The sequence below is a fragment of the Electrophorus electricus genome, chromosome 2, assembly GCF_013358815.1.
Source record: "Electrophorus electricus isolate fEleEle1 chromosome 2, fEleEle1.pri, whole genome shotgun sequence".
Classification (NCBI taxonomy): domain Eukaryota; kingdom Metazoa; phylum Chordata; class Actinopteri; order Gymnotiformes; family Gymnotidae; genus Electrophorus; species Electrophorus electricus.
This window is the reverse complement of record NC_049536.1, coordinates 27,087,917-27,103,264: the sequence shown is the minus strand read 5'-3', so window position 1 is coordinate 27,103,264 and position 15,348 is coordinate 27,087,917. Positions and strand designations below refer to the sequence as shown.

General features: G+C 40.1%; 1 protein-coding gene across 1 annotated transcript in view; it reads left to right on the top strand.

Annotated features, from left to right (window-relative positions):
- Nucleotides 1–14,053, top strand: part of ttn.2 (titin, tandem duplicate 2) — a 162,632-nt gene extending 148,579 nt beyond the window's left edge. Inside the window, 15 exon segments of the mRNA XM_035536460.1 lie at nucleotides 2–595; nucleotides 702–992; nucleotides 1,082–1,381; nucleotides 1,471–1,773; nucleotides 1,892–2,194; nucleotides 2,306–2,890; nucleotides 2,975–3,280; nucleotides 3,375–3,674; nucleotides 3,778–4,353; nucleotides 4,853–5,158; nucleotides 5,279–5,872; nucleotides 6,449–9,330; nucleotides 9,332–12,215; nucleotides 12,302–12,595; nucleotides 12,699–14,053. Coding sequence (XP_035392353.1) covers nucleotides 2–595; nucleotides 702–992; nucleotides 1,082–1,381; nucleotides 1,471–1,773; nucleotides 1,892–2,194; nucleotides 2,306–2,890; nucleotides 2,975–3,280; nucleotides 3,375–3,674; nucleotides 3,778–4,353; nucleotides 4,853–5,158; nucleotides 5,279–5,872; nucleotides 6,449–9,330; nucleotides 9,332–12,215; nucleotides 12,302–12,595; nucleotides 12,699–12,997 — 10,817 coding nt within the window. The 3' untranslated portion in view covers nucleotides 12,998–14,053.
- The last annotated feature ends 1,295 nt before the right edge of the window (nucleotides 14,054–15,348 follow it).

Below are 15,348 nucleotides of genomic sequence, written 5' to 3'. Positions count from 1 at the left end.
GATACTCCTGGACCCTGTGGTGCAGTCAAAGTCAAAGATTACACTAAAGAATCGGTTGTCATTACATGGGATGTTCCCACTGTTGATGGAGGGGCTCCTATAAACAACTACATTATTGAAAAGCGTGAAGCATCAATGAAATCTTACAAAACCGTGACAAATGAATGCAAGAAGACCTTGTATAGAATTACTGGATTAGAGGAAGGAATTCGATACTTCTTTAGAGTGTTGCCTGAGAACATATATGGTATTGGAGAACCTTGTGAAATCAGTGATTCAGTATTGGTATGTGAAGTTCCATCTGTTCCTCAAGATTTGCAAGTGATTGATGTTACAAAGTCCACTGTTACTCTTGGATGGGAGAAACCACTTCACGATGGAGGCAGCAGACTTACTAACTACATTATTGAAGCATGCAAGACAGGAACAGACAGATGGATTAATATTGCTAATGTGAAGGCATCAGCGTCACAGCATACAATAGCTTCTCTGAATGAGAATGAGCAATATATGTTCAGAATCAGAGCAGAGAATACCAGAGGCCTTAGTGAGCCCAGAGACCTGATGTCCCCTGTAACTATTCAAGAACAGAGAGGTAGGACATTTTTAGACAATATTTAAAATGGTACTATGAAAGTACACACTGTAAATTACATAAATATATTTGTTTGATATAACTGTCATTGTTGTTCACTCTACAGTTATGCCGAAGATTGATCTGGCTGGTATGCCACTAAAGATCATCAATGTGCCCGCTGGTAGGCCAATTGTGCTTGACATTCCAATCAAAGGAAGACCACCACCAACTTGCTCATGGTTCTTTGGAGGTGTTAAGATGAAGGACACACTTGACCGTATCAAGATTGAGACAACTGTCAAATACACTAAACTGACAGTTCGTGAAACCACAATTGACGACACTGGTGATTATACACTAGAAGTAAAGAATGACATGGGAATAGCTACAGAAATCATTAAAGTCATCATTCTTGGTGAGAATAATTTTATTTCTTCATTCAAGTTAATTGTTAAGGTGTATAACTTAAAACATCTGAATCTGACTAAATGTATTTCCTTGCAGATAAACCTGGGGTGCCTGTTGGACCTATGAGAATTGATGAAGTTGATGCAACATCTGTTACATGTAGCTGGAATGCACCAGAAAAGGATGGAGGTGCCAATATAAGTGGTTATGTTGTTGAGCAGCGTGATGCTCATCGTCCTGGATGGTTGCCTATTTCTGAATCTGTCACAAGGCTTGCATTCAAATTCAGTAGACTGACTGAAGGAATGGAATATGTGTTCCGTGTGGCTGCAACAAATCGCTTTGGCGTTGGTGCATTCCTTCAATCTGAAGTTGTTGAGTGCAAGAGTGCCAAAAGTAAGTTCTTAAAGTAAATATGAGATAGAGATCAAATAATTATTTGAACATAATAGTAGCATATTAATTCATCTTCTGTTCATTTACAGCTATTCCTAATGCACCAAGCATACCTGAAATATTTGATGTGTCTCATGATGGCATGACACTTACATGGAGACCACCAGAAGATGATGGTGGTTCTTCAATCGCTGGCTATATCATTGAGCGTAAAGAAGCTGGATCTGACAGATGGGTGCGCATTAATAAAAATCCAGTGACAATGACAAGATACAGATCAACAGGACTTGTTGAAGGTCTTGAATATGAGTACAGAGTAACAGCTATTAATTCTAGAGGCACTGGCAAACCAAGTTTGAGCTCTAAACCAGTGATTGCAATGGATCCTATCGGTATGTATAAAATAATAATTATAGTGTGTTCACATATGTGTTAAACATTGAGACAAACATTAAATAAAAAAAATCACAATGTGCTCATTTAAAATATTTTTTATTTCAACTCAAATAGAACCTCCTGGGATACCACTGAATCCGAGAGTCACAGATACCACCAGGACATCTGTGTCACTGGCATGGTCTCCCCCAGAAGAAGAAGGAGGTGCCACCATTATTGGTTACCTGATTGAGATGCAGAAGGTTGACCAGGTCGAATGGACCAAATGCAATACAACACCAACAAAAATTTGTGAATACACACTAACACATATGCCACAGGGTGCTGAGTACAGATTCCGTGTGATGGCGTGCAATGCTGGTGGACCTGGAGAACCAGCTGAAATACCAGGAGTGATTAAGGTCACAGAAATGCTTGGTGAGAATCATAACATTTTATGCTAACACTTTTCTTTGTGCCTAGCTATTGATATCTCTAGGTTCCTATTTTGCTGTCCATGTTCCTTAACATAATGAATTGTTGTTTCAGAATATCCTGATTATGAGCTGGATAAGAAATATCAAGAGGGCTATATTGTCAGACAAGGTGGAGTCATCATACTCTCTGTGCCAATTAAGGGAAAACCATATCCAATATGTAAGTGGACAAAAGAAGGGCGAGACATTTCTCACAGAGCTATGATTGCCACCGGTGAGGACCGCACAGAGCTGATGATCAGGGAAGCCCACAGAGATGACACTGGCACTTATGATCTTGTGTTGGAGAACAAATGTGGAAAGAAAGCTGTGTACATCAAAGTCAAAGTTATTGGACGCCCAGATCCACCTGAAGGTCCTCTGGAATTTGACGATATTCAAGCACGTTCTGTAAGAGTCAGCTGGAGACCACCTTCAGATGATGGTGGCGCTGATGTCCTTGGGTACATTGTGGAGAGACGTGAGGTACCAAAGGCAGCCTGGTACACTGTGGACTCTCGTGTGGTTGACACATCACTGGTGGTCAAGGGATTAAAGGAAAATGTTGAATACCACTTCAGAGTTTCAGCAGAGAATCAGTTCGGAATTAGTAGATCTCTGAAATCTGATGAATCAGTTATGCCCAAGACCCCTCTCTGTAAGTATTTTTACCATTTTAATTACTTAATTACTCACATTTCTGTAACAGTCAAATGACCTTTTTTTATCTTGTTATAATTAGGTCCACCAGAGCCTCCCAGCTTCCCTCCAGAAATTATGGATGTCACAAAAACAAGTATTGGTCTATCTTGGTCAAGGCCAAAGGATGATGGTGGTTCACGGGTCACTGGATACTACGTCGAGAGAAGAGAGTTGTCCACTGAGAAGTGGGTGCGTCACAACAAGACTCATATCACGACAACAATGTATACTCTCACTGGTCTTATCCCTGATGCACAATATCAGTTCCGCGTGGTCGCTCAGAATGATGTTGGTGAAAGTGAGCCTGGACCAGTATCTGAAGCAATTGTATGCAAAGATCCATTTGGTGAGTAACAAATACAAACATTTATACAATGTACATTTAAATCTATTGTGTAATAAGTTCATTTTTTACATCATTTATTATCCTACTTCAACAGATAAACCAAGTCAACCAGGTGACATTGACATCATTTCCATTACCAAGGATAGCATTACCATTCACTGGCTACGCCCTGAATTGGATGGTGGCAAAGAAATCCTAGGATATTGGATTGAGTTCAGACAAGCAGGTGAAAGTGCCTGGAAAAAATGCAACAAGGAGCGTTCAAAAGACAGGCAATTCACCATGGGTGGTCTCATGGAGGCAACAGAATATGAATTTAGAGTGTTTGCTGAAAATGAAACTGGACTGAGTAGACCTCGTAGAACTGCCATGGGTATTAAAACCAAACTGAGCGGTATGTATATAAGATGGGTCTATTTTATTCAACAGTACACTTTTAGTTCAGAGATAAATAAATTTGTTTATGCAATTAATTTGTATGCTTCTTTATTTTACAGTTGGAGAAGCACCAAGTCTGAAAGAAGAGATGAAAGACAACACCACAAATCTGGGAGAATCTGGAACATTGTCTTGCCAGATTATTGGAAGACCTCTTCCTGAAATTAAATGGTATAGATATGGAAAGGAACTGATGCAGAGTCGCAAATACAAGATGAGCTCTGATGGTAGAAATCATTCTCTAACAGTATTAACAGATGAGCAAGAAGATGAAGGTCTGTACACTTGCAGAGCCATTAATGACGCTGGTGAGGTTGAAACCAGTGGCAAGCTCTTTTTGCAGGCTGCACCCCAATTCCATCCTGGATTTCCATTAAAGGAGAAATACTATGCAGGATGTGGAACAAGTCTACGCCTCCATGTTGTCTACATTGGACGGCCTATCCCACAAATCATGTGGTTCTATGGAAAGAAACCCCTGAAACCATCAGAGGATATAATTATTGAAAACACAGACAATTACACCCATCTAGTTGTCAGGAATGTGCAGCGCAAGACGAATGCTGGCAAGTACAGGGTTCAGATGAGCAATAAATTTGGTACAATCGAAACAGTGCTTCGTGTTGAAATCCAAGGTAAGTTTGGGCTACATCAAATGTATATGTAATGTGTTACATTGTTTTGTGTCAGACATTAGGTAGCCTTGTTTTGGGAAATTAGATTTTAGGTCAACATAAATTTGGGGTTTTATTGGTTTCTGAATTTTTTTTAAAATCATGTCAGTACTATTGTGAAATTCAAGCATTAAATGTACATAAGAAAATCTTAAACATGAGAGCATTTTTGCTACTTACAAGAGAAAGGTGCATATAGTACCTTGTTACCTAATTAGTTTTCCTCAGAAGCTAGTATCTCTTTCTTCTCTTTTACATTTTTCCTAATAACGTTACCATAGCTCATTTAAAATGTACCATTAACTATTATCATTACAATTACACTGGTATCACCAGAAAACTTACTTTCCTCTACCCAGCAATACATGAAACTCAAAATGTGTTTCTGGGTCAGAAGTGAAATGAATGAAAATATGGATGTAAAGTATATTCATATTTACCACCATTGCTCTCATTCCAGATAAACCTCTGATGCCTGAAGGACCAATTGTTGTCGAAGCTCTCCTAAAGAACTCTGTAATCATTAGTTGGAAGCCACCTAAGGACGATGGTGGCTCACTGATTACAAATTACATTGTAGAAAAACGAGAGGCAAAGGAGGGCGAGCAATGGCATCTTGTATCATCATCTGTCTCAGGAACTACTTGCCGTGTTCTAAATCTAATTGAGAGTGCCGGATATTACTTCCGTGTTTCTGCACAGAATCAATATGGTATTAGTGAGTCACTGGAGATTCCAGCTGTTCTTATTATCAAGAGTCCATTTGGTAAGTAACATTAATAAATGCCAATTTTAGTGTTTTTTGAGTATTTATGCTAGGAAATGTTTGCTCTTTTAATATATTTTGCTTTTAATATTTTTTTTAATATTGTTTGCTACTTTGCAGAAAAACCAGGTATCCCACACCAGCCAGTTGTTACTTCTGTCTCAAAGGATTCATGTGTTGTGACATGGAAACCTCCATCCAGTGATGGCGGTGCCAAGATTAAGAGTTACTATATTGAAAAGAGAGAGAAGAAACAGAACAAATGGATTGCTGTTACAACTGAGGAAATTCATGAGACACACTATACAGTTAAAGGCCTGATTGAAGGCTTTGAATATGAATTCCGTGTCAAATGTGAGAACATTGGCGGAGAGAGTGATTGGAGTGAAATTTCAGAACCGGTCATTCCAAAGTCTGACACAGCTCCCCGTGCTCCATTCTTCAAGGAGGAACTGAGAGACATGTGTGTAAAATACAGGGCCAATGCAACCTTTGTCACTAAGGTTATTGGATATCCTAAGCCGGTGGTTAAATGGTACAAGGGTGGCAAAGAAATTTTACCAGATGGTGAAAAGATCAAGATCCAGGAATTCAAGGGAGGCTACCACCAACTTGTTATCAGTAATGCTGATGAGAATGATGTAGCTGTTTACCAAATCAGAGCCACTAATCAGGAAGGATCAATCTCTACAACTGTAACCCTTGATGTTGAAGGTATGTTTGTCATGAATTTCTTTGTATATATGTCAACAATAAATCTGATAGAACTTGGGTGGCATTAAAACATATTTTAACAGTGTTGTGTTGTTAACTAGGCAACTACAGCCACATCTGCTTTTCTCCTGCATCTAATTCATGTTCAAACATGTATGGCATCAATATATTGTCTTAGCTGTAGTCATCATTAAAGTATCATTAATGTATTGTCCTAGCTGTGGTTGTCATTATAGTTCATGTCTGTAAATATTGCAGAGCTCTCCATCTCAGCACAATATCCATCCTGCCCCTGATTAAAGTGGCCAATGAGAGCAGTGGACATTAGCATACAAAATGAACACAGAAAAAAATTATATTTTGTTCTCAGTAGAGAAAATGATGAGCAAAATGTGGTGTACACAAATATTTTTCAGAGGGCATAGGGAACAGTGAAATACATATAGTGAAAAATGTCTGTAAAAGTAATTAATTAGTATAAATGAATTTATGTCATTGATAATATTTTAACGTTAAATCATAGTCATTTTACAGAGCTCTATGTTGTTGCTGAAATGTTCTCCATCTCTTTTCTAGTTCCTGCCAAGGTTCATTTACCACTACATCTCCAAGGTATGGGAGCTGTTCATGCTCTTCGGGGTGAGATGGTTACCATCAAGATTCCAATCAGTGGTAAACCAGATCCTGCAATAACATGGCAGAAAGGACAAGAGATACTGAGTAACACATCATACCATCAAGTAATTGTTACAAGATCCTTCACATCCCTTGTGTTCCTAAAGGGAGTACAAAGAAAGGATGCTGGGTACTATATAATTTGTGCCAAGAACCGGTTTGGCGTTGATAAGCAGACAGTTGAACTTGATGTTGCTGATGTACCCGAATCACCTAAAGATGTTAAAGTTAGTGACATTGGCAGAGATACTATCACACTCACATGGACTCCTCCAAATAATGGTGGAAGTGAAATTACTAGCTACATTATAGAGAAGTGCCCAGTCTCTGGTGACAGATGGATACGTGTTGCCCAGACATCTGAGGCACAATATACTGTGATGAGTTTATTTGGAAAGACCAAATACCAGTTCCGTGTTATTGCTGAAAATCAATTTGGATTCAGTCACCCATCTGTACCAACTGAGCCTGTGACAACAAGGGAAGACAAATATGCTATTAGAAACTATGATGAAGAAGTGGATGAAGCAAGAGAGGTTACAAAGGAGGAAGCACCACATTCTAAGGTTAAGAATGTGCCTTCTCTTTACAAAATATCAGAGGAACTTGCACGGTGTGGACACTTTGGAATTGTTCATCGCTGTGTTGAGATTAGCTCCAAGAAGACATTCTTGGCTAAGATGATAAAGGTGAAAGGTGCAGATAGAGAGCTGGTTGCAAGAGAAATTGAGACACTGAATATTGCAAGACACAAGAACCTATTGTATCTTCATGAATCCTTTGATAGCTTGGAGGAATATGTTCTGATCTATGAATTCATATCAGGCATGGACATCTTTGAGCGTCTTGGAACAACTTTTGACCTCACTGAGCAAGAAATTGTTCGGTACATGAGGCAAGTTTGTCAGGCTCTCAAGTTTTTGCATGGCCTCAACTATGGCCATTTTGATATAAGACCTGATAACATTGTATATGCCACAAGGAAGAGCAGTACAGTCAAGATAATTGAAATGGGCCAGGCAAGGCTGTTGACACCTGGAGAAAATATCAGAATTCAGTTCACTGCCCCAGAATACTGTGCACCTGAAATACACAACAGTGATTTTGTTACCACTGCTACTGACATGTGGTCAGTTGGAGTTCTTGCATATGTTCTTCTCAGTGGTATCAATCCATTCGCAGCTGAATCATCTCTAAAAATGATTGAGCACATCTCCAATGCAGAATACATATTTGATAGTGAAGCATTCAAAGAGATTAGTACTGAGGGAATGGACTTTATTGACAGGCTGCTGACTAAAGAATGCAAACATCGCATGACTGCATCCGAGGCTTTGGAGCATCCTTGGCTCAAGATGAAAATCGAAAACATCAGTTCTAAGGTTATAAAGACTTTGAGACACAGACGATACTACCAGTCACTTGTCAAGAAGGAGTGGAGCACTGTCATTTCGGCAGCTCGTGTTGCCTATGGTGGTGGGTACAGAAACCAGAGGAATGTTTCATTTGGCAGAGTGAAAATTGGACCCCCAGAGCAAGGCCTAAGAGCAGGTCCAGTTATGCATGGTTCTGCTGAAGAAGGTGGTCATGTCCGATTTATGTGCAACATTGAGAACTATGACAGAAACACACAGGTGACCTGGTACTTTGGCTCTCATAAATTGACAGCTAGTCATAAGTATGAAATCAACTATGCCAATGGAATTGCAAGCATCTATGTAAAAGACATTGAGGAACGTGATGATGGACTATACAGATGCCATGTTGTTAGTGAAGACAGGGAAGACAATGCCTATGCAGAGCTATTTGTTGAGAGTGTGAGGTCCTATCGTGAGTACTTCCTTGGACGTTCACTTAAGAAGCTTAAGCGTAGAATTGACAAAACCAAACTTCTTCAAAGGCCTCCTGAGTTTACTCTGCCACTGTACAACCGTACAGCATACATTGGTGAGGATGTACGCTTTGGTGTAACTATAACTGTCCACCCAGAGCCACAAGTAACATGGCTAAAAGCAGGACACAGAATCAAACCTGATCCAGAGAAATACACATTTACAAGCGACAAAGGTCTTTATCAGCTAATGATTCACAATGTTGAGCTTGAGGACGATAGTGAATACACTGTGGTAGCAAACAACAGGTTTGGTGAAGACAGTTGCAAAGCACGTCTAACCATAAAATCTCATGCTGTTGTTGAAGACACAATGAGACCAATGTTTAAACGCCTCTTGGCAAATATTGACTGTGTTGAGGGACAAAGTGTCCACTTCGATTTGAGAGTGTCGGGAATTCCACCACCAACTCTGAAATGGGAAAAAGATGGCAAGCTTCTTGAATTCAGACCACAAGTTGAAGTTGTTCAACAAGATAGTGACTACTATGTTCTCCATATTAGAGAAACACTTATTGAGGACTCTGGCATTTATAGAGTCACTGCCACTAACTCAGCTGGTTCAGCAAGTTGCCAAGCAACACTCAAGGTTGAACGTCTAACTTATACAAGGAGAGAATTCAAGAGTGAGGGAGAAAAACAGATATATGTACAAAATCAAATTGAGAAAACACTGAAAATGGCACAAGAGTTCTCAGCAACAGAAATGACCATACTTAATCCTGCAGCACAAGAGGCACTAAAAGAAGCTGCTGAACTGTACAAGCCTGCCGTGAGCACAAAGCATGTGCAGGGAGAATTTGACATCTCTGACAAAGAAGATAGAGAAATAAAGAAAATTAAGGAGGAAGGCAGGAAATTAGAATGCCTTCTGAAATTCCCAGATGCTCGTTGTACATGATCCAACCGTTCTTGAAGAGGACATGGGTATCAAACACTTTGTGCCTTTATCTGACATGAAGTGGTATAAGAAACTCTGTGACCAATATGAGATTCCTGAACGCATGGAGAGAGTTGTGCAGAAAAGACAGAAACGTATCCGTCTTTCAAGATGGGAGCAATTCTATGTTATGCCACTCCCTAGAATTACAGATCAGTACAGGCCAAGGTGGCATATTCCAAAGCTTACTCTAGATGATCTAGAAACTGTAAGACCAGCAAGGCGCTCACCATCACCAGAGTCAGAAGTCTCCTTCAAACTAAGAAGACGTTCTCTAGGTGATCTTTCAGATGAGGAGATCATCCAGTCTGTAGAGGACTACTTGACAAAGAGAAGAATTGAAGAAGAGAAGCAAAAGCTGGAGGAAGAGCTTGAACTTGGATTCTCCGCCTCCCCTCCTAGTGGAAGTCCTGTCCACTTTGAACTGTCAGCACTGCGCCGTCCATCACCCAGGGTTGTCCACAAAGCTGAAGTAAAACATGTAGAGGAAACCAAACACGTATTAATGGCAGAGAAACATCATGGTTCTCCACCACCCATTTCCCATTTCATAAGGAGGCGGAGATCTCTATCTCCAACATATATCGAACTGATGCGCCCGGTCTCTGAACTGATCAGACCACCGCGTGTACGTGTGCCAGTGGAAGCTGAGGAAGGTGAGATAATAGAGAGGAGGTCACCTACTCCTGAAAGGACACGTCCACGGTCTCCTAGTCCAATATCTCCTGACAGGAGGTCTTCAAGGTCCTCTTCAAGATTTGAAAGATCTGCACGATTTGACATCATGTCTAGATATGAGGCAAGAAAAGCTGCTCTAAAATCTGAGCGGAAGTATCAGGTTGTGACACAGCAACCCTTCAGTCTTGACCATGCACCACGCATCACAGTTAGAATGCGCTCACACCGTGTCCCAAGTGGTCAAGACACTAAATTCACTATGAATGTCCAAGCGAAGCCAGAATGTGAAATTCAGTGGTTTCATAATGGACAAGTGATTCATGAGAGCAACAAATATTGCTTTACAAACATGAGCGGTGTGCTGACTCTCCATATTACTGATTGTCAAGCAGAGGATAGTGGCACATATCGTGTTGTCTGCACAAACGCCAAGGGAGAAGCATCGGATTATGGAACTCTTGATGTATCAGGAGGAGCATTTACAACATACTCCTCAAGACGCAGAGATGAGGAGGCTCCAACGCTATTTGTACCTGAACTGACAAAGACTGATTATTACCACACAACAACAATCAGGGCCTCTTCTGCCTCAAGAACACACTTAGAAATCAAAGAAAGCAAGACGAAAATTACTGAGATACATGAAGCTTCTGCAAGTGAAAAATATGAGTCTGAAAGGCTTGCATCATCACCTATCAGACATTCATCAACTGAATACCTATCATCTACTTCATATTCTTCCTTAGAACGATATACATCATTGGAATCTAAGTCAAGAATTGATTCTACATCTACAACAGCAGTAACTACTAAGAAAGTCAAAGCCACTCTGTCAGCCCAAATACTCACCAAACCACAGTCTCTAATAGTATCTGTGGGTGAATTTGCAAAATTTACCTGTGACATTGATGGAGAGCCAGCGCCAAGTGTTACATGGATGCATGAGGGACGTATTGTTATCACTTCCCATCGTGTACAAGTGACAACAACACAGTACAAGTCTACATTTGAAATATCTTCAGTAGACTTTTCAGATGAAGGAAGCTACTCTGTAGTGGTTGAAAATTCAGAGGGAAGGCAAGAGGCAAAGTTTACCTTGACCATTTACAAACCAGCACCAAAAGAAAAGGTTGTTGCACCCTCCCAAGTCAAACCTCCTGAGGCAGCAGTGAAATTACCTGAGCCTTCTGCAAAAACCCCAGTACCTGTGAAGTCACCAGAACCTTTGGCAAAATCTCCTGCATCTTCTGTCACATCTTCAGTTAAGTCTCCAGAGCCATCAGTCATATCCCCAGTACCATCAGTTAAGTTTCCAGAGCCTTCCATGAAGTCACCAGAACCCACTGGTGTTAAGTCCCCTGAAACTGAGATCAAATCACCTGAGGGTGTCAAATCTCCAATAAGGGTAAAGTCTCCTGAGCCAGGGACTGTTGGCCCCAGAGTCAGGTCCCCACTCCCAGTCAAATCCCCTGAAGTCAAGTCTCCTCCAAGAGTGAAGTCTCCAGAACTAATTACCTCCCCTCTGAAAGTTAAATCTCCCACAGGCCTGACGTCTCCTGAACCAATAGCTTCCCCTCCAAGAGTGAAATCTCCAACTCCAGTTAAGTCTCCAGAGCCAACATCCCCACCTCAAAGAGTTAAATCTCCAACAGGCACAAAATCTCCTGAACCAATTAGTTCTCCACTGAGGGTAAAATCACCATTAGGCATGAAATCACCTGAGCCATCCACCTCTCTTCAAAGGGTGAAAACCCCACCAATGGCCAAGTCTCCTGAGCCAATAACATCACCCAAAAGGGTTAAATCTCCTCTTACTGTGAAATCACCACCAAAGATTCTCCAGCAACTTAAAGCTGAGGCATCTGAAGATAAGGTGAAGATGATTTGTGTTGCTGACAGCTCTGTGAGAGAGGTTTTGTGGTATAAAGATAGCAGGAAACTGAGCCAGAGTAATCACTATCAGATCCATACAGCTGCTGATGGCACATGCTGTCTTTATATATCTGATCTGTCTGAGAATGATAAGGGTGAATATTCCTGTGAAATGACTGGAGAAGGTGGAGCAGTCTCAAGAACATCATTCTCATTTGTTGGTCAAGTGTTCCAATCCATCTCTAAAAAAGTAACGACTTTTGTGTCTACACGTATGGCTGTGAAAGGTAAATTCAGTTTCATATAAAATTTTTATTTTCCTTACACTTTATGATATTAACACAAATACTAAAGACGGTTCCTTAATTTACAGAATCAGTGTCCTCCAAGACCCAAGAGGGGGCTGAAGTGCTAATGAAGGAGAGTGCTGCTGTCAGCAGCATGCAAGAAAGTTTCTCTTCAAAATCTATCCACATGGAAAGTACTATGCAAGAGACATCATTTAGCAGTTCCACCATGGCTGAAATGAAATTTGAAACAATGTCCATGTCCAGCATGTCCTCCATGACTTCTGAATCGGCGTATGCTATGAGCTCAAGCAGCATGATGTCAAGTCATTCACAGGCCGAGGGAACCACAGTAAGAGCCATTTTGCATAGCGGTCAAGGTGAGTCAGTTTCTTCCTGGAGGTATATACAGTATAAGCATTTCTAATATTTATACCACTTTGCATGAATTACACATCTCCTGAATGGAATTCTGCTTTAAAGGTTCAGCTCCAAGAATTGAAGCCCTCCCTGAAGACATCAGTATTGAAACTGGAAAGGTTTTGACAGTAGCATGTGCTTTCTCTGGCGAGCCTTCACCTCACATTGAGTGGTCCCGTGGAGGAAAGACACTTCCAACTGCTGAAGAGAGTGGAAGGTTCCACATTGAGACAACTGAGGATCTCACCACACTCATCATCACTGGTGTAAAACAGAGTGATGCTGGCTTGTACACCCTCAAACTTTCCAATGAGCATGGATCTGACATGGCAACAGTCACCATCAACATTCGATCACTGTAAAACTAATAACCATCATTTCACCCCCTTGCCTTATTAAGTGCCTTTTTATTTATTGAAAGAACAAAAAAAAGATATTTACTTGATAACTACCTGGATATCTGTTCCTGTAAATATGAACTATTTTTATACCAAACTTGACATTAATTTATGCCAAACTAGACTAAAGTCTAAAGTTGTTATAAAATGTGCCATATTGGATAATTATGACTAGGATTTTTGATCCATTTTTCTGTGACATGTACATAATGTATATAGCCGAATTTAACGGTTATGGGAAATGTATGAATTGTTATTTATGACAATATAACTGAAACAAATGGAACTAATTGTTTATCAGGAGAAAGTTTCAAATGAAACGAATACCCTGTTAAACCTGAAACTAAACTCTGTGCCTCAACAAAAAGTTGAAGTCTTAAGATTGCCTCAACAGGTAGAGAGGCTCCCTGTTGAAGTTCTACTAAATTAAAGAGACAAAGTTATGCACTGTACATCTGTGCATGCAGTATTACAATACTCAAATGAATTTATAACTTGACCATAAGACCCTGAGTGCTGTTTGCATCTTACCCTCATGTAAGCAGCACAACTGGGCCTTGTGTTCAGACTGACTATGTCATACCACCATTTTAATGACAGGCTCAAAGTGCGAGCGGCCTGCACTTAATGAGCTAAACTGTTTAATGTGCTCTATTTCTGACAAGGGACTGCTTGAATACACTTTTAGAAATAACACCACCTGGCCAACATGGAAAGTCTATCTTGTACTTCCTTGCAGAAGCAGAGCCTTCTCTTGGAGGATTGCTTTGTTGTATTGTGTGTTTGTGTGCTAGCTATAGAACTCACCTTTACTGTTGTTGGGCAAAAATCAAGTAAGTGCACCACAGTAACAACATCTGCTGTGCAAAGAACAAAAACGAATGAATCAGCTCAGTCAACAACTATGTGCCCTATACTTTGGTTTGATTTTATGTAGAACTGTAGTATTAATTTTAAATGCAACCTCCTTGAGTATTATTATAATTGATTCAATAAAGCATGTTTTCAGCACTAAAACAATTCTTGTGTCCGTGTTCTTGACAATCTATGTTAGAGCTGACAATTTTCCCAAGCTGACATATGTACCTGTAATTCACAATTTTTGTGTTTTTGCTAAATCTACCATCAACAAAATTTCAGCCAGTCCCAGAGTGCTCCATAGAGTCCTGACCTGTGTGGTTCAGCCCTGCCACATGCTTGTGTTTGCATTGTGTTCCCTTGTGTGTAGCTATGCCCCTTGTTAACCTGTCATGTGTTGCACATGTCCGTTGTTACCCTGCAAGTTGATGTGTATATTTAAACCCTCATGTTAGGTATGTCCATTCTCTGTCATTGTTCTACATTGTCCTGACTACTGTCTGTGCTGCTTATGCTTTAGAAACCTGTGAGATCACCTTTGTGTTATACAAGTTACGTTTTCTGTTCCTCATTTGTTGTTAGTGTTTTACTTTTGTTTTCTTATAAACATCTGTTTATGTACACAGCTCATATTGACATTTCATCCCTCACCCTGGATGCTTCCCATCGTTATACTGCCCAATTTAGTGTGGATATGAGTGGTAGACTTGTATCAAATCAGTAAAGCGATGTTAAAATATGCATTCATTTCTGTCAAGTAACATTATTTTTGTGCAATATATGATACTATGTGACAACACCTAATGGTTGGCTGTTACTAATAATTCAACAAAATAATTTTATTATCTGAAGTGAATTACAACCAATGGAAGTGGCACCGTTTACATTTATGGCATTTAGTAGACGCTCTTATCTAACTTACAAAAGTGTTTTGTCATTGACTCATAGAATCCTAGCCACAGAGTTTCCAGAGAAACAGGACATTTCAGACAGAAGTGCGTCATCAGATTAATCAGTTCTTTTGTAAACCCATGGAATGAATGTTATGACTTTGCTTGGCCAGCTGATGAAGGACCTTTGTCCAAATGTCCTGTTTCTTTGGAAACTCTGTGTACTTTACTACAATTTTGAACACACACACACACACACACACACACACACACACACACACACACACACACACACACACACACACACACACATATATATAAGCTTCTTAACCCATATTTCAACATTACAACATTATCTAGTACATATAAATACCACCAACCTCATACCAGTTATGACTATTTAACATTCATATAAGGTCAGGAGCATGAAGGGTTAGGAAAGATAGGAAAGAAAAATGAAGACATACCAATCCATGCTGATATCAAATTGTATCTGGGGTCTTTCTTATTCCACAACTAGGGGGTGCTGTCTGCACTTTCAAAGATCCTGCGATGACATATGATCCT